General features: G+C 43.0%; 1 protein-coding gene and 1 non-coding gene across 6 annotated transcripts in view; one reads left to right on the top strand and one right to left on the bottom strand.

The window, feature by feature from the left end:
• The window catches only part of VTI1A (vesicle transport through interaction with t-SNAREs 1A), a 349,700-nt gene that overhangs the window by 18,466 nt on the left and 308,471 nt on the right, over positions 1-22,763 (bottom strand). The window contains exon 9 of one of the 5 annotated variants that reach the window (XM_045438917.1): positions 3,448-4,362. The exons of the other annotated variants lie outside the window; for them this stretch is intronic. Within the exon in view, the coding sequence (XP_045294873.1) occupies positions 4,344-4,362 (19 nt within the window). The 3' untranslated portion in view covers positions 3,448-4,343. Of the gene's footprint in view, positions 1-3,447; positions 4,363-22,763 lie in introns of those variants that run through there. 5 annotated transcript variants of the gene reach the window in all.
• Positions 12,679-12,763, top strand: TRNAR-UCG. The gene has a single exon. It is a non-coding gene; the product is annotated as a tRNA-Arg (tRNA).

The raw sequence follows: 22,763 nt of genomic DNA, 5'->3' as shown, positions 1-22,763 counted from the left end.
AGAAGTCCAGCGGAGAGATACGGGGTTGATCAAGGAGCTTCATGGAGGGGGTCCATCTCTCCTGGAGACACTAGGGTCCCTCTCTGGAGCAGCAGAGCCCCCGGGGGGGGCCATCTGGATGGTGGTGTTTAGGTTCGCACATGCGCTCTCACCTGTTTCTTGGCGCGATGCCGCTGGCATGCACAGAGGAACAGTAAGAAACAGCCCTGTGGAGCTCATATTTCCTGTAAGGATGCTCTTGAACATGTTGTTTATTACCCTGCACAGCGTGTGTCCCTGCAATGAGGTCCCATGGGAAGGTGTTCTTTCTCGTCGGGGTAGGGGAAAGAGCCATGTTTTTATCTTATGGATATTGACTCATGTAACTGAAACCATCTTCCTCTTCAACTTGGCTGCCAGAATGCCTAGCGATAGATTTGTGGCCCACCTCTCACAAATGTATAGGCTGTTCCAAGTGTGTGTGCTAACCTCACTCCTGGCTTCATTTTATATAGAGAAAATCTATTGTATATATTTAGGTAATTTGCTATAAATCCTTTTGGGACGAAGACAGGTTTACACATAGGCACCGAAGAACTAAGGCAACGAAAGGAATTCACATCCTCGTGGGTTGGCTACTTTAATGACTCTGGCTTGATTTTTCCTCTTAGCCCCAAACAATTCTATACCATGTGATACTTGGAAGGCGAGTTCGCATGTTTACGAAAACAATAGGATTTTTCCATTTTTCCCTTGAATCTCCTTTCGTGGCGAGCACGGGGAGATTCCCAGAACAAACCAACTTGGGACTGGGGGCCCCTGGGTTTCTCCTTAGCCAAGTGCAGTGGATCGCGGGTCCCTTTTGTTCTGGGATTTACTTCAATTGTCTTAACAACATGGACCTCTTTTGTGAAACCCGAAGGCGTTCCCAGCGAATGTTGGCTGCAAACACACGAGCCGAAATGTTACCACGGTCACGGCTCTTCCTTGAACAATCTAACGCATATTTCTCTCTGTATATATTTGGTTTTTCAGATGCTTTCAAGCCCAGAAAACAATCATAGCTGAGGCCATTTCTGAGATGGCAACTAAAAGAACCTACTCGGAGACAGATAAAAATAATGAGAATCTTTCTGTCAGGAAAGATTTAGAAAATATCACTGGCATTATTAAAATTTAATTTTTTACTTGGCTTTTTGGTTCCCCTTTCCGGTGATAACGAGCAGAACTGCACACCTCCGCCTTGCTGGTACTTGTTTTGTGCAATAAATTCAGCCTTCCAGTCTGAAGACATTTCAGACAACAGTTTTGACTGCTATAGGCTTATTTTTTACCCTGTGCTCTGCTTTGAGTCTTCTTATAAAAACCAGTTCATGAGATAATTTTCCACAAGGCCAGTGGAACTAATAAAAATCAATTTTGCCCAACTGGTTCAGAGAAATCTTGGGAATAGCTAAGGCAGAGCTGAAAAAAAAAAAAAAAAAAGGAAAAAAAAAAGAATCAATGTATTCACTAATGGTTTACTTGATAGAGAACTATCAAATTAGCTGACAGGAGATGCTTGGCTGTAGGAATTCTGCTTTCGGCCTGAACAGAACACCTTTTAAGAGTCTAGGAGAAGCTTTTCTTCCCAGTGGTTGAAGATACTCGAGAGCAGTAATTCTGAGCTGCCCATGCCTTGGGTGACAACATGGCTGACTTCAGGCCTGACAGATGGTAACCTCGGCTGCAGCCTTGTCAGACCCTCTTTTTATGCAGACAAACTGGTCTTACGAACAGGTGGGCTGAGTTTTACACAATTTTCTCCCAGGCTACAGGATCAGTGGGCTAGGAACTGAGTGCATTCAGATACATCGGGTTCTTGAGACAACCTCATTGTACCTCCGCCATGACCCCCGAGTTTGGCTTCTTGCCAATGGAAGTAGGCTTCCAAAGGGGGCACCTCTTTTATATTCTGGAAATGAGCAGCGTGGGGTGGCATGCAGAACACTTTCTCTGAAACATATGCCTTAACTACCTCCTATATTTCATTAGTTTGTGATACTAGTTGATATGGCCAAAGACAAATGGCAAGCCTTTGTGCAGGGGGGAAAAAAAGACTGGAAGGAAACGTAGCTAAGCGTTACCAGTGTTTGTATGTGGGTGGTAGGTGTCTTTCTATCTTTAGGTAATTGTACATTTTCTCCAACTGTTGATTATTATGTATATAATTATGATTTAAAATACCACTCACCTAAGAATTGAGTAAATTGAAAAAGGAAACATAATTTATTCACAATGTTACAAGAGAGGGAATGTGTGAGAAAAAGAAAAATAATGGTAAAGTTTATTTTTTATCTTTTTTTGTGCCTTATGGTATTTTAAGTACTTTACACAAATTCTTTTAAATCTCATAGGAGATCTATGACAAAGGTGTCAATGTTGTCGTTTTCTAGAGGAGGAAACTGAGGCTTAGGGAGGTTAATTAAAAAATTTTTTTTAAATGTTTTTATTATTTATTTTTGAGACAGAGAGAGACAGAGCGTGAGCAGGGGAGAGGCAGAGAGAGAGAGAGAGACACAGAATCTGAAGCAGGCTCCAGGCTCTGAGCTGTCAGCACAGAGCCTGATGTGGGGCTTGAACTCACGGACCGTGAGATCATGACCTGAGCTGAAGCCGGACGCTTAACGGACTGAGCCACACCCAGCCGCCAAAAAAAATATTTTTTTTTAATGTTTATTTATCATTGAGAGACAGAAAGAGACAGAGCATGAGCAGGGGAGAGGCAGAGAGAGAGGGAGACACAGAATCCGAAGCAGGCTCCAGGCCCTGAGCAGTCAGCACAGAGCCCGACGCGGGGCTTGAACTCACAAACCGCAAGATCATGAAATGTGCCGAAGTCAGACCCTTAACCGACTGAGCCACCCGGGCACCCCTTTAGGGAGGCTAATTTGCCCACGATCACACAGCAAGTCAGTGGCAAAGTTGGTATTTAGTGTCAGGTCTGATTTCAAAGACCATGTACCATGCATGGTGTGAGGAGCAATCTCTGGCATTATGTTGCATCTACATTCTGGCTCATTTTGCATTTATGAATAAAATCAGGGATAACAACATCTGTTCTTTTTTTCCCCTACCTTATAGGTTCTTGTGATGTTCAAATTAGATCATGCATGTAAAAACAAAAAATGCAAAGTTTTGCTCAAAGGAATATGGTGATATGATAATATTTCATGTAACACCAGTGAATTGAGACTGGCCACAAATGTTATTCGGATACTGATAATTCTCGAAGAAAAAGTACGCTGGGGCACCTGGGTGGCTCAGTCGGTTAAGCATCTGACTTCGGCTCAGGTCACGATCTCACAGCTCGTGGGTTCCAGCCCCGCGTTGGGCTCTGTGCTGACAGCTCGGAGCCTGGGGCCTGCTTTGGATTCTGTGTCTGCCTCTCTCTCTCTCTGGCCCTCCCCCTGCTCATGCTCTCTCTCTCTCTCTCTCAAAAATAAATAAACATTAAAAAACAGAAAAAAAAATACTAGATTACAATTAATACTAAAACTACATTGAACAAATTTGTTCTTGATGATTCAGAAGGTGTCAGAGGATCTTGAACTATTGTACTCAGCATAAAGACCACCAATTTTCTTGCCCATTATATATTAGCTAAAAAGCAAAGGTTGTTAAGTAGTATGTATACTATGACCCCGATTTTGCAAAAAGAAAAATACACACATAAGCTTAAAGTAATGATTGTGGCTAAGTGTTGGGATCACGGAGATTAAAAAAAAAAAAATCTCACATTTTCCAAATCAGTTTCTGTAACGAATTATGTGCTTATTTTTACAATCAGACTCAGTCCCTGCACACATACACAAAAACATCACCTTCTTCCTTGGATACGATTGCAAAATAAATTCTGAGCTTTGTGGTTGTTTGAATTCTGGTGAAATAAAAGTTTCTTTGGAATGCATTTCAAATCTTAAAATGAGGAGGGTAGACACCTCGTTTTCTTTACCCAAGTCGGGCTCGGGTCTCTTGAGGGTTTCTGCCACATGCAACTTGACTGCGAATCATCAGAGGTCAAGAAACAAGAGACAACACAGTGCACTCCGAGAACCAGAAAACCTGCCGGGGACTGCCATGATGTTGACAGGACAGTAGTGCCTGGTCTGATTTCTAGAACGGCCTGATCATCTGCATGGTGCGCTGAAGGGGACCCGGGCCTCTGGTCTAAGACACAAGCAGCAGCTTAGCAGAAAGGTGTCGCCCCGTTTGGAAAAACAAGGCCTGGTTCAGATTTCAAGCAGTGCCACCAAGGAAGCTATTTTTAAGTATCTAATTGCATTTGTAGCATCTGGCATTTTGCACGCTCCATTTTTATGACTTCAGCATGATCCATGTTCCCTAAGACAAACAAACAAAAGAAAGATCAAGTGTGGGACACTGGGAGTCATGTTGAATATTCCCAGTATAGAAATATTATAATATGCCCTGGAGATTATTCCAGGGCCAAATAAAACATTACCCAACGTACAGAACGTCAGAATGAGGACTGCTTGGCAGTGGAGGAGAGCAGGGATTTACTTCGTTTATTAGGCCAGTACACAGCCTCAGATGCTAACATGCCCTGATAGGAAATGCCAACATTTCAACTTGAATCAAGACTGGAGCCCATAACATCGACACTTTGCCTTTCAGCAGAAGATCACAAACAGCACAAATCTGGGTTTCTTGTACTAATTGGGGAGGTTTTCTAATTTGCTTATGATAGCTGCCTCGTGTCGAGCTAATCTTCCTCCAGTTACCTCCTAACACTGTCTGAAATAATCCGCTTACTCCTGGTCTGTCCGCAGTACTTTATATCAAATAACGCTCGCTTCCTTCACACAGCCGCAGCAAAAGGCAGACGCAGCCCCGGCCCTGGGCTTTTTCGCGTGTGACAGGGACCGTGGCCGCCTCTACAGGCAGGAGCGGCCTGGGGCCCAGGAACCAGGGTGCAGCAACGCTCTGGGATGAGTTAGAAGGACGGGATGTGTGCTAAACGGCGCTAATTAACAACCCAAGGCATAACCTGATAACTGTTTTGAAAAGACTGCGGCTGATAATTTTGCTTTCTCAGACAGGCAGGCAAAATATTTCGGGGTGTTCACCAGCCTATGTACTTAGTACTCGCAACGCCCCCCCCCCCCCCCTTAAAAGTTCACGTAAACACTTAATGATCGAGCCAGGAGGCTTCGCTGATATGGGCGGGCAATGCCACTGTGGTAGCATCACTGCCCTTGTCTTGTCTGGACTCAGCTTTCATGTGTTAGAGTTTTAAAAGAATTTTAGGGAAGGAGATGTTTTAGTTTTCATAAAGCAGAACGGCTTTGAGTTCTGAGGCTCGTAAAATATGCTGTAAGTGCACGTGTGTGAAAATCCCCAGCCAACAGAATCCGTGCTGGGCTGCGGGTGAAGCATGGTACCTGGGCGAGAGCCAGGGTCCCATCCCCGGGGAGCTCGGCTGTGTGACCTTAGGGAGAACACAGTCCCCTTCTGGGCCCCCATTTCCTTCTCCGCAAAGTGTTGGGGGTGTGCAAGTGCATAAGAACTGAGGGAATTCTAAGCTTCCCTCTGCCACTAAGAGTCTAAAGTCATTAACTGAAAGGTGTTTGCTCATTTTCCTATAAATGTGTCGATTCCAAACGTTTTTGTTTTTTTTTTTTAACATTTATTTTTGAGAGACAGAGACAGAGCAGGAGCAGGGGAGAGGCAAAGAGAGAAGGAGACACAGAATTCGAAGCAGGTTCCAGGCTCCGAGCTGTCAGCACAGAGCCCGACGCGGAGCTCGAACCCGTGAACCGCCAGATCGTGACCTGAGCCGAAGCCGGATGCTCAACCGGCCGAGCCCCCCGAGCGACCCTAAATGTGTCTGTTCTAAACCAGCAGACCCAGCCCGTCTCCCTCCCTTGCATGCAACACATATTTGAAAACATTTTTCCTCACATTTTCAGAGGTTCCTGAAGAGGGAAAAAGTTATATTGTTTAATCCTACTTTATAGGAGTTTGCTCTTTTATTAGATAACAGACTGAGAACCGTGATCGGTAAGGTATCTGTACCCAAAGTGGGGGCGGGGGGATGGGAGGGGAAGGAAAAAAGCGGCTTGCCTTCAAGTGCCTTGTGGAAATGTATAAAACAAGCAGCGAGATAGTCCTTTGCCAAACACTGTCATAAATTTTTTATTTGGCAGCTAACGTTCTCACTGGTTTTCTTGGCAGCAATTGGGACCTTTAGCAAGAAAGGTGCAGGAGAAAAATACCTTGTTTAGAGATGTTTTCAACACTTTCTGGGATTTTTCAGAACTTCTGCCTGCAGCACATTTTTACAACTATGGTCTCCAATCACCTGATGAGTGGGTGGTGGGGTTTAAACTTTTTTCTTTAAAAAAAAAAAAAAAAAGAGAATAGAGAGAGAAAAAGTGAACAAGCAGAGGTACCCCCCTCTGGCCTTCCACTGAGCCCGTCTTTCTTATTTTTCGTGGTAGGCATTTCTGATATTCAAGTGCTTAGTCTTCTCTGTCTAGACAAAAAACTGAAAGTAATATCAGGATGTACCTTTTGTTGGGCCTGATACTATCTATATTGTATTCCCAGATGACAGAGATTAAATGAAAGTGAAACAAGCTGACAACTAGCCCATTTTTCTTCAACAGTTCTGTCGAAAACAGGTCCCACCTGTTGCCTTTGGGTCAGTTCATGGGCAAAAAGGCTGCCTTGAATTTCAGCGGGCGTAAGCCCATGCAGAGAAGACTTGGGGGTCAAACTCTAGAGGGTGGAACGAACAAAAGGATGAGGTCTTTCGTTACAATCACATCCTGCAGACTTTACACAAATACACATTTTATTTTATGTACTTAGGTTTTTAAAGATCTTTTTTTAAAAGTATTTTATTGTATTTTTATTTTTTATTATTTTTTTAATGTTTGTTTATTTTTGAGAGAGAGAGAGAGAGAGTGCACAAGCAGGGGCAGGGCAGAGACAGGAGACAGAGGATCTGAAGCAGGCTCTGTGCTGACAGAAGACAGCCCGCTACGGGGCTGCAACTCATGAACTGTGAGATCATGACCTGAGCTGAAGTTGGACGCTTAACCAAATGAGCCACCCAGGCACCCCTTCTTTTTAAGTAAACTCCACACCCAGTGTGGGGCTCGAACTCACAACCCCGAAATCAAGAGTCACATCCACTGACCGAGCCAGGCTGGCGCCCCCAAACACGCACTGAATAGAGAGTAGCAACACTCCTTTCTACTGGGGGACTTCCAGCAATGAGTGAAGAGGTCGGTAAGTTCACTCTCCCTGAACAAGTATAAAACTGGACAATTGTTTAAACAATCCTCTCAGCGCTCTGGATGATGAGCAAAGGCAAAAAAGAAATTGAGAAGTGTTTATTCATAGAAAGCTGGGAGAACTTTGTGTAAGAACATCCTCACCGCTTCCCCTAGCTCAGCTGGCTAGAATGATGGCTTTGCCAGGGTGGGGCTGCCAGAGAAAACGGACTTGACCTGGAGCAGAAGGCAAAAGCCATGCCCAGTGGCACCGACAGAAAAAGTAGCAAACCTGATAGGGAACTACACAAGGGAAAACCCAGAGTTCCGCTAGCTTGAGGTCACAGTTTTGGTTTGGTGAGTGACAGATCAACCAAAAATGTGACAGAGAGATCCTGGAAATGAGACAGCCAGAAGGTGCCAGATAAGCTCTCCGCGCATCTCCTGTCGATCAGCAAAGTATGTGCACGTGTTGGGGAGATCGGAGAGACCCCAGGAAAAAGTCAAAGTCACGGCAGCCTTGAGTGACTGACTCAAAGTGCAGCCTCTTTGAATGTTTTCCTCAACCCCCATATAGATCGCTCGGCAGAGGACAGAAGAAGACTTATGACTTTGAGGTTTTTGAGCACAACCCCTTCCCGGTCATTGGCTGGCCTCTAAGCTGTGCACATAAAGGGGCAACCCCTAGGAAAGCCAGGCTCATAAAATAAAAATAAGAAATAAAAAAACAAACAAAAAAGAGAACAAATGAGCAGACTGCAGGGGAGATGAATCCTGTAGACTACGTTCAGGTGAGCTATTTAAAAATATCAGAACTCAGGGTTGTTACAGCATACTCTCCAAAATGTTTAGTTTTCAACAGAAAATTATGACACGATGAAAAAAGAAAAAAAAACAGGTGATCTACATTTAGGAGACTAAAAGCGGTCAATACAAATGGATTGTGAGTGGCTCTGATGTTGGATTTAGCAGACAAAGACTTCAAAGCAGCTATTATAAACATTCAAAGAATTAAAGAGACTGTTTAAAGAATTAACAGAAATGATGATGACAATGCTTCAACAAATAGGGAATCTCAACAGAGAAAGAAGAACTATATAAAAGTTCTAGAGTTGAAAAAGACATAAATTACACGAACAGGAATCAGTGAATTTGAACATTTGTCAATAGAAATCATCCAATCTGCAGGTGAGAAAGGGAAAAGATCGAAGAACAATGAGCAGGGCCTCAAAGACGTGTGTGGCACAGTGATAAACATATATTAACACATGTGAAATGGGAGTCCCAGGAGGAGGAAGCGAGAAAGTGGCAGAAAAATATATTTAAATAAATAAAGGCTTAAAGAGAAAAGCTTGAAAGCAGCAAAGCAAAAATAACTCATTATGTACAGGGCAAACAACAGACAGCATGACTGGTAGCTGACTTCTCATCAGAAACATGGAGGGATGGGGTGCCTGGGTGGCTCAGTCGGTTAAACGTCCAACTTTGGTTCAGGTCATGATCTTGTGGTTTGTGGGTTCGAGCCCCACGTCAGGCTCTGTGCTGACAGCTTGCTCAGAGGCTGGAGCCTGCTTCTGATTCTGTGTCTCCCCCTCTCTCTGCCCCTCTGATGCTCATGCTCTGTCTCTCGCTGTCTCTCAATAATAAATAAACATTACACAAATTAAAAAAAAATAGAAACAGTGGAGGGAGAAGACAATGGAACCATACAGTCAAAGTGGTAAGAAGGGTGGGGTGGGGGTAACCCGTCTACCAAGGATTCTATACCCAGCAATCCTATCCATCCCAAATGAAGGTGACAAAAAGATATTTATAGATAAACAGAGAATGAGAAAGTTTTTTTCTTAGCAGAAAAAAACTTATAAGAAATACTAAATGAAGTCCTTTCGGCTGAAGGGAAATGACCCCAGATGGCAACTCTACTCCACAGAAAGATATGAAGAGCATTGGAGATGGTAAATATGCGAGTAAATATAAAAGACGGCTTAGCTATATCTTTTCTCTTTTCTTCCCTTCATTTCTTTAAAAAAAACATAAAGATTGCATAAGCAATAATTATAATTTAGTATTTTGGGGTTTATAACATATATAGATATGACAATCATAGTCATATCTATGGAAAAGGGAGGAAATTGGCTATATTGGATAAAATTGCTAGATGTTATTAAAATTAAGTTAGTAATATGCTGAAGTAGATTGGGACAAGTTGGGATATATATTGCAATTCCTACAACAAAAACTAAGAAAATAATAACCACAAACATAGTCTAAATATCAGCAGATAATTCAAATGGTGCACACAAAAAAATATGTTTTAAAAAAGAAAGCAGAGGGGCACCTGGGTGGCTCAGTCGGTTAAGCATCTAACTCTTGATTTTGCCTCAGGTCGTGATCTTGCCGTTTGAGTTTGAGTCCCACAGCAGGCTCAAAGCGGCCTCCTTGGAATTCTCTCTCTCTCCCTCTCTCTCTCTGCCCCTCTCCTGCTAGTGCACATGCACTCTTTCTCTCTCAAAATAAATGAATAAACTTTAAAAAAAGAAAGCAGAAAAGGAGAAAGAGGGGAAAAAAGGCATGAAGTATATAGAAAACATAGCAAAATACAAAACAAATCCAACAAGATAAAAAATTGTACAAATGTTATGGGACTAAATACCCCAATCATATGACAGATTGTCAGACAGATTATAAATTCAACTTTATGCTGTCTACGAGAGACATATTTCAGATTCAAAAGCACAGATCGGTTGAGAGTTATGGGTGGAAATATATGCACCATGCAAACAGTAACCATAAGAGAACTGAGTGTTTACACTAATATCAGACAAATGGACTTTAGGACAAGAAATATGCCTAGAGACAAAGAGAGATAATACATAATAAATACGAAATGCGCCAGGAAGATATGGCAATTATACACATATACACACCTAACAACCAATTCCTAAAATACATGAAGCACAAACTGACAGATGAAAGGAGAGAGTTCAATAATTATACTTGAAGATTTCAATACTCCTCTCAAGAAAACCGATAGAGTAACTAGACAAAAAATTAGTAAAGAGATAGAAGGCCTCAACGCTATCAGTCAACTTGACCTAATTAACATTTATAGAACATTCTACTTGATGGCAGAACATGCATTCTTTTCAAAACTATATGGAATATGTCCCTGCCTAGACCACACATAGGCCATAAAGAAATTTCAGTAAATTGAAAAAAGCTGAAATAATAGCGTGTTCTCCAATCACAACAGAACTAAATTAGAAATCCACAACAACAACAAAAAAGTAATTTGGGCAATCCCCAAATATTAGAAAATTGAGCAACACACTTCTAATGAACCCATGAATCAAACATGAAACTACAATGGAAATTAGAAAATGGTCTGAAATGAATGAAAACAAAACGATCCATATTTGTGGGATACAAGTAAAGCAGAAGTCAGAGGGATATTTGTCTAATCAGGAAAAAAGAAAGGTTTCAAATCAAGAATCTAAGCTACCACATTAAGAAATTAGAAAAAGAGCAAATTAAGCCCAGCACAAGCAGAAAAAAGAAGTAAGGGTTATAGCGGAAATCAATGAGATAGGAAACAGAAAATAATACAGAAAATCGATGAAATAAAAAGTTGGCTCTTTGAAAAAATCAACAAAACTGATGAACTTTTAGCTAGAATAACGAAGATGAAAAACACATAATTACCAACATAGGCAGTGAAAGAGGAACATCTCTACTAATTTGACAAATATTCAATTCAATGCAAGCCTTATGCAATCTTAGCAGGCTTTTGTTTTGTTTTGTTTTGTTTTTTTTGGTGGAATTTGAAAAGTGAATACTTAAATATATATGCAGATGAAAAGAACTAGAATGGCCCAAACAATTTTTAAAATAATAAATCAGAGGACTTCTATCACTGGATTTCAAACTTACTCTATAAAACTATAGGAATCAAGATCGTGTAGTCTTTATTGGTGTAAAGGCAGACATATAGATCAATGGAACCAGACAGAAATCCCAGAAGGAAACCTTTACATTTATGACAAAGGATCCAAGGCAATACAAAGATACTAGGAGAGTGGATACCCATATTTTGAAAAAATGAACTTAGACCATTATCCCACACTATACACAAAAATTCAAAATGAAACATAGACTTAAGTGTAACAGCTAAAACTATCAAATTTGTAAAAGAAAACCTAGAAGAAAATCTTTGTCATCTTGGGATAGGCCAAGTTTCCTTAGGTAAGACACTAAAAGCATGATCCATAAAATAAAGAATTGATAAATTGCCTTTGCCAAATTTAGAAGCTTTTACTTTTTAAAAATTCAACGTTAAGAAAATAAAAGGCAAACTACAGGCTGAGGGGAAGTATTTGCAAATCATACATCTAATAAAAGACTTGTATCCAGAAGCATAAAAATAAAAACTCTCAAAATCCAGTACTAAGAAGACAAACAACTCAATTAAAAAACTATACAATTAGAAAAAAGCTAAATAGACATTTCACCAAAGACTACATACAAATGGCTAATAAGCATATGAAAAAAATGATCAACATCCTTCGTCATTAAGAAAATGTAAATTAAAATGAGATAGTACAACATACTATCCCACTAAGTGACTTAAAAATTTTTTTTTAATGTTTATTTTTGACAGAGAGAGAGCATGAGCAGGAGAGGGGCAGAGAGAGAGGGAGACACAGAATCTGAAGCAGGTTCCAGGCTCTGAGCAGTCAGCACAGAGCCCGATGCGGGGCTTGAACCCACAGACCGGGAGATCATGACCTGAGCCGAAGTCGAACACTCAACCAACTGAGCCACCCAGGCGCCCCTCCCACTAAGTGGCTTTAATCAGAAAGACTAACAATACCAAGAACATGGAGTCCTCACACATTGCAGGTGAGAATGTAATATGGTACATCTACTTTGCAAAGAGTTTGGCAGTTAAAAAAAAAACCAAGTTAAACATATACATACTATATGATCCATTGATTCTTCCCAAGTGTCACCCAAAGGAAATGAAAACATATGTCTACATAGAGACCTGCACGCAAAGGGTCATAGCAGCGTATTCACAATAGCCCCAAATTCAAAACAATTCAAGTGTCTGCCAGCTGGTGAATGGATAAACCGAATGTGATACAGGCAAACAATGGAATAATACTCAGCAATAAAAAGCAACAAACAACTGATACATGCTGCAATGGGAATGAAGCTCAAAAACATTATGCGAAGCAGAAGATGCTAGACATAAAAGACTACATATTATATGATTCCATTCATATGAAATATCTAGAAATCAGATCAGTGATTGCTTGGGCCTGGGGGTAGGAGCAGGAATTGACTCAATGCAAACAGGCATGAGGGAACATTTGGGGGTGATAGAAATATTTTTAAAATAGATCATGGTGGGGGCGCCTGGGTGGCTCAGTTGGTTAAGCGTCTGACTTCGGCTCAGGTCATGATCTCATGGTTCGTGGGTTCGAGCCCCACGTCGGGCTCTGTGCTGACAGCTCAGAGCCTGGAGCCAGTTTCGGATTCTGTGTCTCCCTGTCTCTCTGCCCCTCCCCCACTCGTGCTGTGTCTCCCTCTGTTTCAAAAATAAGTAAACATTAAAAAAAATTTTTTTTAAATAAAATCCACCATGGTGATCGTTGCACAATTCTATGAAGTTACTATAAATCATCGAACTGTATGCTTGCAATGGGTAAATTTCATAGTATGTAAACGACATCTCAATACAACTGTTAAACACAAAGTTTTTAGAACAGCAATGGCTGATCTCGGTTTCAAGGCAGATGGTGTACAAATGAAATAGTAAAGGCAATCTTTCAGACTGAAATAGCCTACATTCCTGTCTCCCCTTTTAGCAATGGCAGCCTCTTTATTTCCTTCAGTCTGGAATTATTTATTCTTTTCCTTGACTGCCTCCTCTATGAAATGCAAGCGCGTAAGAGCAAGGTGCATTGGTCTTTGTTGTAGCCCATTACCTATTCTACTGCTTGGCGTATTATAGAGATCAGCAGATATTTGATAAGGTGATGAATGATATTGAGAAAGAGGAGAAATATTTGAATTTAAAAAATCAACACGCATTTGCCAGGATTGTTTACCAATATCTTTATCATTGAACTTTACTCATTTCAGCAAAATTCACCTATCCTGTGCCAGGCATTATGTGCTTGATTCTAGGGCATGAGTTAGACAGACCTGGTTTGTGTCCACAGCAAGCTCATGGCCTAGTGGATAACAAGACGTGGGGTTCTGACATCTAATGAGCATGAGTGTGGTGTGGCTCAGCCTACAGCAAATCTGGAGGAAAAGGGCAGAGAACCTCTGCCTGTGAGCGCAGAGGAGCACTGGAGATGCCGCTGAAAGGTAAACTGGTTCATACCCTAGGATACCACCTACTTATTACAAAAGGACTTACGCCTTCTTGACTCAGATCAATGTGGTTTTGTAAATATCAGCCATATTTTAGGGCATGGTTCCCAAAATTGGTCCAGGGACCCTCTCAGGGGATCCATGAAATCAAAACTATTTTTATAATAATACTAAGATGTTACTTGCCCCTTCCACTCTCCTCCTCTCGTAAGTGTCGAGTTTTCTAGAGGTTCGACATCATGACTGACATCACAACAGATGGAGTGCAGAAGCACATGAGACTCCAGCTGTCCTCCGTTAAGCCAGACATTAAAGAGATTTGCAATAACATAAAACAATGCCCCCTTCTCACTGATTTAGTTTTAGGAAATACGGTTATTTTTCATACAAATTTTTGTTCATTTGTAATCAGTTGATTGTCACAATTTAAAAGCGAATTCGAAAATAGAATTTTTTTTTTTTCTGTTTCAATTTCTAACACAAAAAATGTCGATCGAAGTAGCCCCATACTTCAGGGCATTTTATTTACGGAATCCATCAAATTGGACACTGAAAGATATCAATAGGGCTTCAGTGAGAGCCACCGAGGACCACGGGCGCTCACAAAGGCATGCAAAATGAGCTCACTGGCGGGAGTTTCGGAAACCTTTGAGTCCTGGGGATGTTTGTACTCGGTTAAACCTCAAAATGCAGCTTGGGGGTGCACCGGCCCAGTTGTCGGCTTACTCCAGCTATCAAAACTCTACAAGTGCGCTGCGGTAGAAAATGCTTTGGCACTTTATAAGCAAAGTAGTTCACGAGACCAGTAAATTACTGAGAGTTAGTGACTTATAATGAAATCTTACACCCATTGCTAAAATATTGATGAGGGGAAGAGACTGTGACAAGGCAGAAAAATTTAAATCAGTTTATGCTAAAAGACAAGAGCAGGCATCGCCAGGAGGATGGACGATGGCATCATACGAGGTGGAGCGTGAGCCTTGCAGCCAGACTGCCTGGGTTTGATCCTGGCTCTCTGCCACTCTTCAGCTGCGTAACCTTGGACAAAGTCCTTACTTGACTGGGTTTCAGGATACTAATAATACCTATCATATCAAGTTGTAGGAAGGATTAAATGAGATAAGCCATAAGAAGTGATTAGCACATAGTGACCATTATTGAAGGAAAGGGTTGATATTATTACTTTCGTAACCATCCTCGTGTATGGTTTTGAAGGAGGGTCATATAAACTTTAGAGCTGCCTTTGTTGGGGAGGGGCTTCTCTGAATCAGCCTCCACGGTCACTGTGCTGACCAAGCCCTCCAGGAAAGTGGCCGCCTCTGGGAAGGCTCTTGGAGCACCCTAGTGAGGTCCTCACGCCCGTCCACCACACTCATGAACCTCTGCCCCGTTCCTTCCCTTACTCCTGGGTCTTGCTTAGCTATACTGTTGGCATGTGTGGGAAAACATTAATGACCATGCTTACATTCAGGGCTGCGGAGGTCTTTCTCTGTGTAAGTTTACAGTGGAACACAAGGAAAGGACTAAATTCCAAAGCCAACAGGGGCCGAGGGATCTGCCTACATCTTGGGTTTTGCCATGATGTGAAAACACATGGCTTCAGAGTGTAACATGAACAGCCCTGCGATCTCTCCAGGGTGGAATCTAGGTTTTCAGCTATGCAGAAATACTTACAACAAACCTTTAAAACAGTCAGTGGGAGGGTGTGTTAAATGAAAATCAAGATAACCTTTCTTAGGCATGCTTTCCCTATAAATTCCAAAATCTTGCTTTTTGGAGGAGACTAAGAGTTGGAGAAATGCCTTGAAACAGGAAGCATCTATTTTTCTCCGACCTCGCTTGAGTTGGGCACCCTTGGGAAGGGGAGGGTTGCCATTTGTAGACAAGAATGAAGCCTTTTGTGAACAGCCTAAGTACACCACCGACTTGCTTTAAAAAGTGTCACAGGCTATTTTTGGAGAACATCAGTTCACTGTGCCAAACCGAAACATTGACTTATCGCCCGATTTAGCGTTAAAACATAAGAACTTGCAATTAGAACTCCTCTGTTTACGCCCAATGAGTTTGTCAACATGCTGCAAATATATTTCTGTTATCATAATGAAACCAAGAAATGGGCGGGAGCACTCTCTCGCTCTTGAAGGCCATGCTGAAAAGCACTTCAGAACACTGAAATTTGAGCTGCCCTATCCTATAGGCAACTTCTTTTCCCCAAAGAGCAAAGAGCGGATGCTGGGTACAGCTATATTTGTGCATAATAGGTTTATTCTCATTCACAAAATAGTAATTACTTTATGGTTCCAAAGTAAAACCAGTGTTAAGAAATACACCAGCAGATTTGCTACAGACGTGGTCTCTGACACGTACAGACTATTCATCACATGGTACGAATTGAACATTATAAAGTACAAGGCAGACAACCATTAAGTTCAAGGTCTGGAATGATAAAAAAAAAAAAAAAAAAAAAAAGAGAGAGAGAGAGAGTGAGAGAAAGAGACAGAGGAGAAAAAAGAAAGATTAGTGTGCCCATGTCTGCTATTGTGTTTAAACGTATCGCTTTAAAAGATATCATTTATCTCTTTCCCCCGACTTCGCCCCATTTTATTTCAAGGTCGGTCTGCCTTTTGTTTGATTCTTTTCACTCTGACACAGGTGACAGTTCTTGGGAAAAGTGCAGCCTCTCGGCCGTCCGGCTCGCTTGCCGGTCTGGGACAGGAATGTGCTTGTTTGGCATTTGCTCAGGAGAACGGCCACTCCCCGGACACCGAGGCCCAGGAGGGCCAGGAGCACGTGCGGGGCCTGCCCGGCACCTAGGCCCTGCGGGCCTTTGTCACCACCTGCCGCAAGGGTTAAGGTGGCCACGGTAATTATGCCAAGGCCATGCATTACTCTGACAAAGTAATCCATCAAATAATTTCTCACAATTTCAATTCACCCCTCGAATTTTCCTTACCTCCAAAGCCAGCTGGATATTATATTACTGAAGCTGTTGAAAGGGTGGAACACTAGCCATGGAGCCAAAGGCCACGGCAACTATGCAATGCATAAATTTTTATTGTTTGCTCAGTATTGAAATCTCATTAGGGTCCATAATTCATCTGAACACCGTGAACATTTACATCTGTTGATCATGAGAACTTAGAAGGAATGTACACCTTTGGCTAACTTGTTTTTAGAGAAGGCTGTGTGTGTGTGTGTGTGTGTGTGTGTGTGTGTGTGCGCGTGTGTGTGCGTGCGCGTGCAGGCACATATACTCATGTGTTTTCAGTCCTTGAACAGCTGTGGTTTAAATATCCCTTACTCAAACCAATTTCCAACCTGAATTTAAATATCCCAAAGTTGTTTTCATTTGGCAGCTTTTAGACAAAGACTCAGTTCTCCTCGAGTCCAGCTTAATCAATGTTGGAAAATTCCACTCATTGCGCATTGGCCTTAATGCAACTCTGCTGTGTTAATTACATCAGAATTATCCCAAAGATTACGCGCCTTTCATTCAATGTATATATGTTTTTGTCTTCACTTAGCTATGGCTTAAAAATCCACTCGAGAGAGAAAATAAACCATGACTGTTTGTGGGTTCTAGGACTATCCAGATTTGTGTTCACTTTTTTTTTTTTTTTTTTTGGTGTGTGTATATTTAGGCATCTTTCCTAGCAAGTTCGACCCTTTGATCTGGCAGGTTTTTCATTTACAAGGCTCTTAGCAGTTCCACGAACACTATATTTTGAAGGTGACAGTCATAGAATCACAGAGTCAGGTCTGGAAGGGCAAGGGGCCTTAGGGGCCATTGAAGCAGGCCAGCCCCTCTCCCAAGCCGCGACAACACCCCTGACAAGTGGTCCTTCAGGAATGCGTCCATTTTTGGAATGAACTATGGCAGCAGCTGAAAGGCTCTTAGCAAACTCTGGCTAGCAGTTCAGGGCAGAGATGAAGAATACTGTGTCCGATGAGAAATCCGGAGGGAATTTAGGTAGACCAAATGTAATTACCCAGCCTGGCATCTGGCTAGGGCGCCAGCTTTAACAGCCCCACCATAATTCCAGCTGATGGCAGTGACACCTTCTGATGAGAGTCTTGTCGACTGCAAGCTGCTCTTTAGCAGGACGTCACTAATACGCTGTGACGGGAAAAATCGGATACAGATGTTTTCACTCAGAAGGTTTTGGAAACGCTAAAGTCCCATCTTCTCCTCAAGGAGAAGGGGCATGCACTTCCACTCAGGAATAAAGCCAAAGGGCCTTAACGCAGGGACCGGCCTGATCCGGGCCTCAGTACAACATCCTTTTCTAGGGTGCTTTCCAAGTCAGCGCTAGATTTCAGTGTCCCCCCCACCCCCCTGCCCCACTCCGTGAGGTTTGGACAGCCTCAGCCTTCAACTGCCCACAGCTAATGGAGTGGCCCTGGACACACAGGGTCAAGCAAGCCCCAGAGCAGGGCGATGGGGAGTGATGTAGCTCCAGTGCAGAGCACAAGTCTGTCTACTCCTGCGGGAAAGACAAGTGCCCCAGGTCTAGGGGATGTGGTGATGAGCAAACTTGAACAGGCGCCTGTCCTCATGGAGCTTCCAGACTTTACCAAAGCAGTCACACCCACACAGTATACAGTGTCAAATTGTAAATAGTACAAAACTGCAGTGCTCTGAAAGGAACAGACCCAAACCCATGAGAGAGTCTAGAGGAGGGGGCTGGGGTTGGTTGGGACTTCCAGGAAAGCAGCTGCTGAAATGGGAAGTAGGAGCGAAAGAAGTTTATTGAATGGTAACCCCTGTGGAAGATGGGCAGGGGAGGAGGCAAGATGGGGGGAGGGAAAGGCTTCAGACCATCCTGCAGATTTGACACCAATGAAAGCAAAGGACAGCCTCAGATCACATCGCCGATGTGACCGAGTTTAGGCCAACCCAGGGAAGAGCTCTGGGGCAAAGCCGACTCCATTCCATTAGAGGAAGCCCACACTGGGCCAAAACGGCCTGGCCCTGGGACCTCCGCTGTCAACGGAGTCAACGGCTGGGGGCTGCCCCGGAAGAGGATGCCTCAGTTCTGATGCTGAGCTGGGTACCTGCACGTGCCAATACCTGGAGCGAGCACATTCCTGGGAGCTTGCTGGCTGCACCCCCGTGGTGGCTACAGGACTGAACTCATCTCAGGGCCTGGAGAGGGAGTCCCAAAGGCACTGATGAGGAATGAAGGATGCACTGGGTTTATAAGTAAAGGGGGAGGGTGGGAGCTGGGAATGAGACTCCAGGCAGGTGCAAAGGTCATTTATCTGGAGTGGCAGGCTGGTGGGCCAAAGAGAAAGCGGTGTGTCCAGAGGGAAGAAGGATGGAAGGAGGGGAGCCGGGGAAGGGGGGAGGCAGACATCAGATCATGCTGGCCGTGTGGATCATCATAAGGATCTGGTTTTCTGTTAGCTATGTGGCTTTGAGTAACTTACTAACTGACATTTAGTTTCCTAATATTGTTCCCAACGGGAACAATAACATATGCTTTGTAAAGTTAATGTGAGGATTAAGTGAGATTATACATATTGGGCTTTGAATCTAGTACTGAGTACGTGGGCAACACTTGATACATGCTGGGTATTACAGAAAACTTCAGTGGAAAGGGAGAAAAATGGACTTGCTTTTGTATTTTCTTTTCAAAGGTTTTAAAGTTCAATATGCTGGCATTTGAACACACTGTAAGTGAGATTTCTCAATTTCCTCCCCACCAAAAGCAGGGTACTACCCCAATCCTCAATTAATGGAATTTCAGGCATACAAATAAGTTTAGAACCGAACACTTAACATCAGCAAGTCAGAGCTGAATTCCTAATAAATAGCCTGTAACGGGAAAAAATGTCCAGGAGAAATCTACAGATCACAGGAGCTCTTAGGTAGAATAGCACATTACAAATGAGAATGTGGCCACACAGAGCAGGACAGCTTCTACAGAACAGCAATATTGAAAATACAGATATCTTCTCCAATCTCACCTGTTTATGTGAGTCATCCTTCAGATACCTGTTTTCAGATGATTCCAGACAACATCACAACGTGATGAAAAATGAAAGCTGGCTGTAGTTGCTGAAACCAAGCTGACTTGGTTGCTATAGAAAAATTTTTCCTAGATGGTCATTTTCTTTTTTTTTTTTTTTTTTTTTTTGAAAAGTAGGTGAGCATGTGCTAACAGACTAAGGAATATTCTCTAAATTCACATCCACATGATCTGAAATGGCTAAAAATAAGCCGAGGCCCTACACGACGGGCCTTGAGTCTGTATGAGTTTGGAATAACCCTCCCCATGGGGCAAGAGGAGGACAGCGTCTTGTAAGGAGATGTATTCACGACGGACTAGCTTCGTGGAGGGGTAGTTAGCAAAACCACCGGTCACTTCACGACTGTGATGCCCCCACCATGCTTGTCACTGTGTCAAAATCCCGTCTCCCCTTAAAAAGATAAATCCTACAGCTGCTGTGTCATGAACTCACGCACGAGTCCTTTTGACTTTTCGGCATCGAGCAAATACGCAAAGCTATTATTTTCCGCTGTTTATCCCCTGGTATATTCCGTCTGAGATGATTCTGACTGCCTCCGACACTTAGAGGAGTGAATGGAGCGGAAAATATCCGGCCTCCACTCGTGGAAACCTTGAGATGAGATACTGATAATATCACGCAAAGGCACCGCAAACGTGCGCGTTCTCTGGTGTTTTCCCTTTTCGAGCTGTGATCAAGCAAACGTGAGGTTTCCACAGCCACCCAAACAAAAACATCTTTGAGAATTTGAAAGTCTTCCACAAATCAACTTAGATTATCATTCCCACCCCCACCTAAGCTCCTGAACTTCTCTTGCATATTTCTTTCCTGTGCCAAAGCTTATCAACTCTTAGGTCATCTTGATTTGTCAGTAACTGCTTGGATCATAGGGTTGAACCGAAACAGATTGGACAGCAATTTCTTCATTCAGACAAAAAAAAAAAAAGTCTGACGAGAAAGTTCCTTGTGTCTCCCAGTGGAATAGAGTGGCCCACCTTTGCTCATACGTTGTATGTTAGTATTGACTAACTTCTCAAAACAAATGTCTTTTTTTTTTTTTTTCAGAAGGGTTGCTACCCGATGGAATTGCTCTGTGCTCTGAACCTTTCATTACAGTGAGTCATACGGCAAGTAATTTTTAAAAACCCTCCCAAGTTTTCTGTTTTGCTATAGATTTGCCAAGAATTCTTTCAGTAAAATAGGAGTTAACAGAGGAAAAAAAAAAGGCCGCTTAGTTCTGTGCAGAATAATTAAATTTGTTTAAAAATATACGGTTCTGTGCAAATGTAAGATTCTGTGAAAGACTTGTACTCAGCGTAGACTGGGTCACACAAGGGTTCGTGGTTATTGGTGGCTCACTGGTTCACGCAGCCACATGTGGCAAGCTGAGTCTTGGGAGGTCAGGAGGGAGACTGGCTAGTGTTAGCCACATCCGGGAACCCACGCCATGACTTCCCGGTCCTGCACAGAAACAGGTTTCCACCACGGGAATGGCAAGGGCTCTTCCAAAGGCAAAAGAAAGACAGGCACTGATGTGGACTTTGATTTTGCTCTCTGTAATTAAAAACCCAATCACCAGGCACGTGAAAGTCAGAGTTTTGACCTTCTGCCAGGTAGGAAAGGAGGGCTTTGAAAGCCGTGATGGGTTTCTTTCTAAGCAAGCCTTATGAAAATGGCTTTTCAAATCAAGTCAGTGCAATTCAAGATTGGGAAGCGAGAAAATCACAACGGTATGACTTCTGCAGACATTACGGTAGCTCCTGCCAGGGTGGTTAATGTTGAACGTCTTCTGGGAGGCACGAGGCTAGGGACAGCGCCACTGGCTATCACCTCACACGAATGGGCAGCCGGCCGGCCGGCCGGCCGGATGACAGACAGCAGCGGTGAGAGAAGCTCTGTGCTCACAACCATCTTGTTCCCGGGACGCAGTGCGCAACAGACCCTTTCGTGCTAGGCCACGGCCCGCTCCTGCACTCCCTTGCACCGGCCCCAGCTTCTGAGCTCCCCAAGGTCGCAGCAGATGTTAAAAACTAAAGTTGAAACCTTTAAGCTGTAATGAAGGAGTTCACAGGGTTCATAATCCCAGTACCCCACCCTGATTCTCCAGCGATCCCGCTGAAATCTTTCAAACAGTCCTCAGCACTAACACGGTGCAGGCAACGCGTGTTGAACACGCCGATCTGCCCATGATTACCCTCGGCTGCTGTAAACAATCTCACTCCTCGAGTGAATGCAGGCTGCAGCAACAATGGTGTTATTGACTTGTTGCTCCGGCTCTATTTAGTTATTACCCTCGGGGCCACAATCAATAGACTTTGCACCAAGTCAGCCTAATAAATCCCAGGCTCTCACTGGAGGTTTGCCAGGAACGGCAAGAAAATCTATGGCAGGGAAACTCTTAGAGCGCAAAGAGAGAAAGCTGCACTGACAGCTGTATAAATTAATTAACAAGGAACTGTTTATTCTTCTAAAAGATCGGATCGCACATTTATCATCATTGAAGAATTCACAGATAGACTATCGCAAAATTATCTGGCGATCTAAAACACTCCTGCAAACTTGGATGCGCACACAAAAGAGAGACCCGTGTTCTTTGGCAGCTCGTTTCTGTCTTTATTATATTTTCATTTCCTTGACTTACACATTTGCCTAGTTTGCACTAGTTCTGATCAGCCTACCATTTCCAGCTCACTTGGAGAAATGCAGCCTGTCTTCATAATTCTTTAAGCTTATGGCGGAAACAGTCAACACAATGACAATAAAATGTTGATCATTAACGTTGCTGTGCTCCGGGGTTGGTTGTTGTTTTTTTCACCTGCTGTCGGGAATTTGAATCTTGCTTGTAATGCAACAGTGGAGGGAAAAATGCTTTAGGTGATACAAACACTAAAAGGTCATGGAAGTAAATGCCAGGTTATTTCAGACTGTTGTGAAAGAATTCTAGAGTATTCTAGATACCTAATAAGCAACTGGCGTAAAGATTCCGTGGCAAGGATTCTATTGCTTTAAGACACCTTGCGCTAAGCTTGGGTACGAGACAACCTTCTTCCATAGACTGAAAACGAATGCACAAGATCGATGCGGCTCTTGGAGCGTATTTGCTAC

The sequence above is a fragment of the Leopardus geoffroyi genome, chromosome D2, assembly GCF_018350155.1.
Source record: "Leopardus geoffroyi isolate Oge1 chromosome D2, O.geoffroyi_Oge1_pat1.0, whole genome shotgun sequence".
Taxonomy (NCBI): domain Eukaryota; kingdom Metazoa; phylum Chordata; class Mammalia; order Carnivora; family Felidae; genus Leopardus; species Leopardus geoffroyi.
Note: the sequence above shows the minus strand (reverse complement) of the source record. Positions and strands in the feature narration are given on the sequence as shown.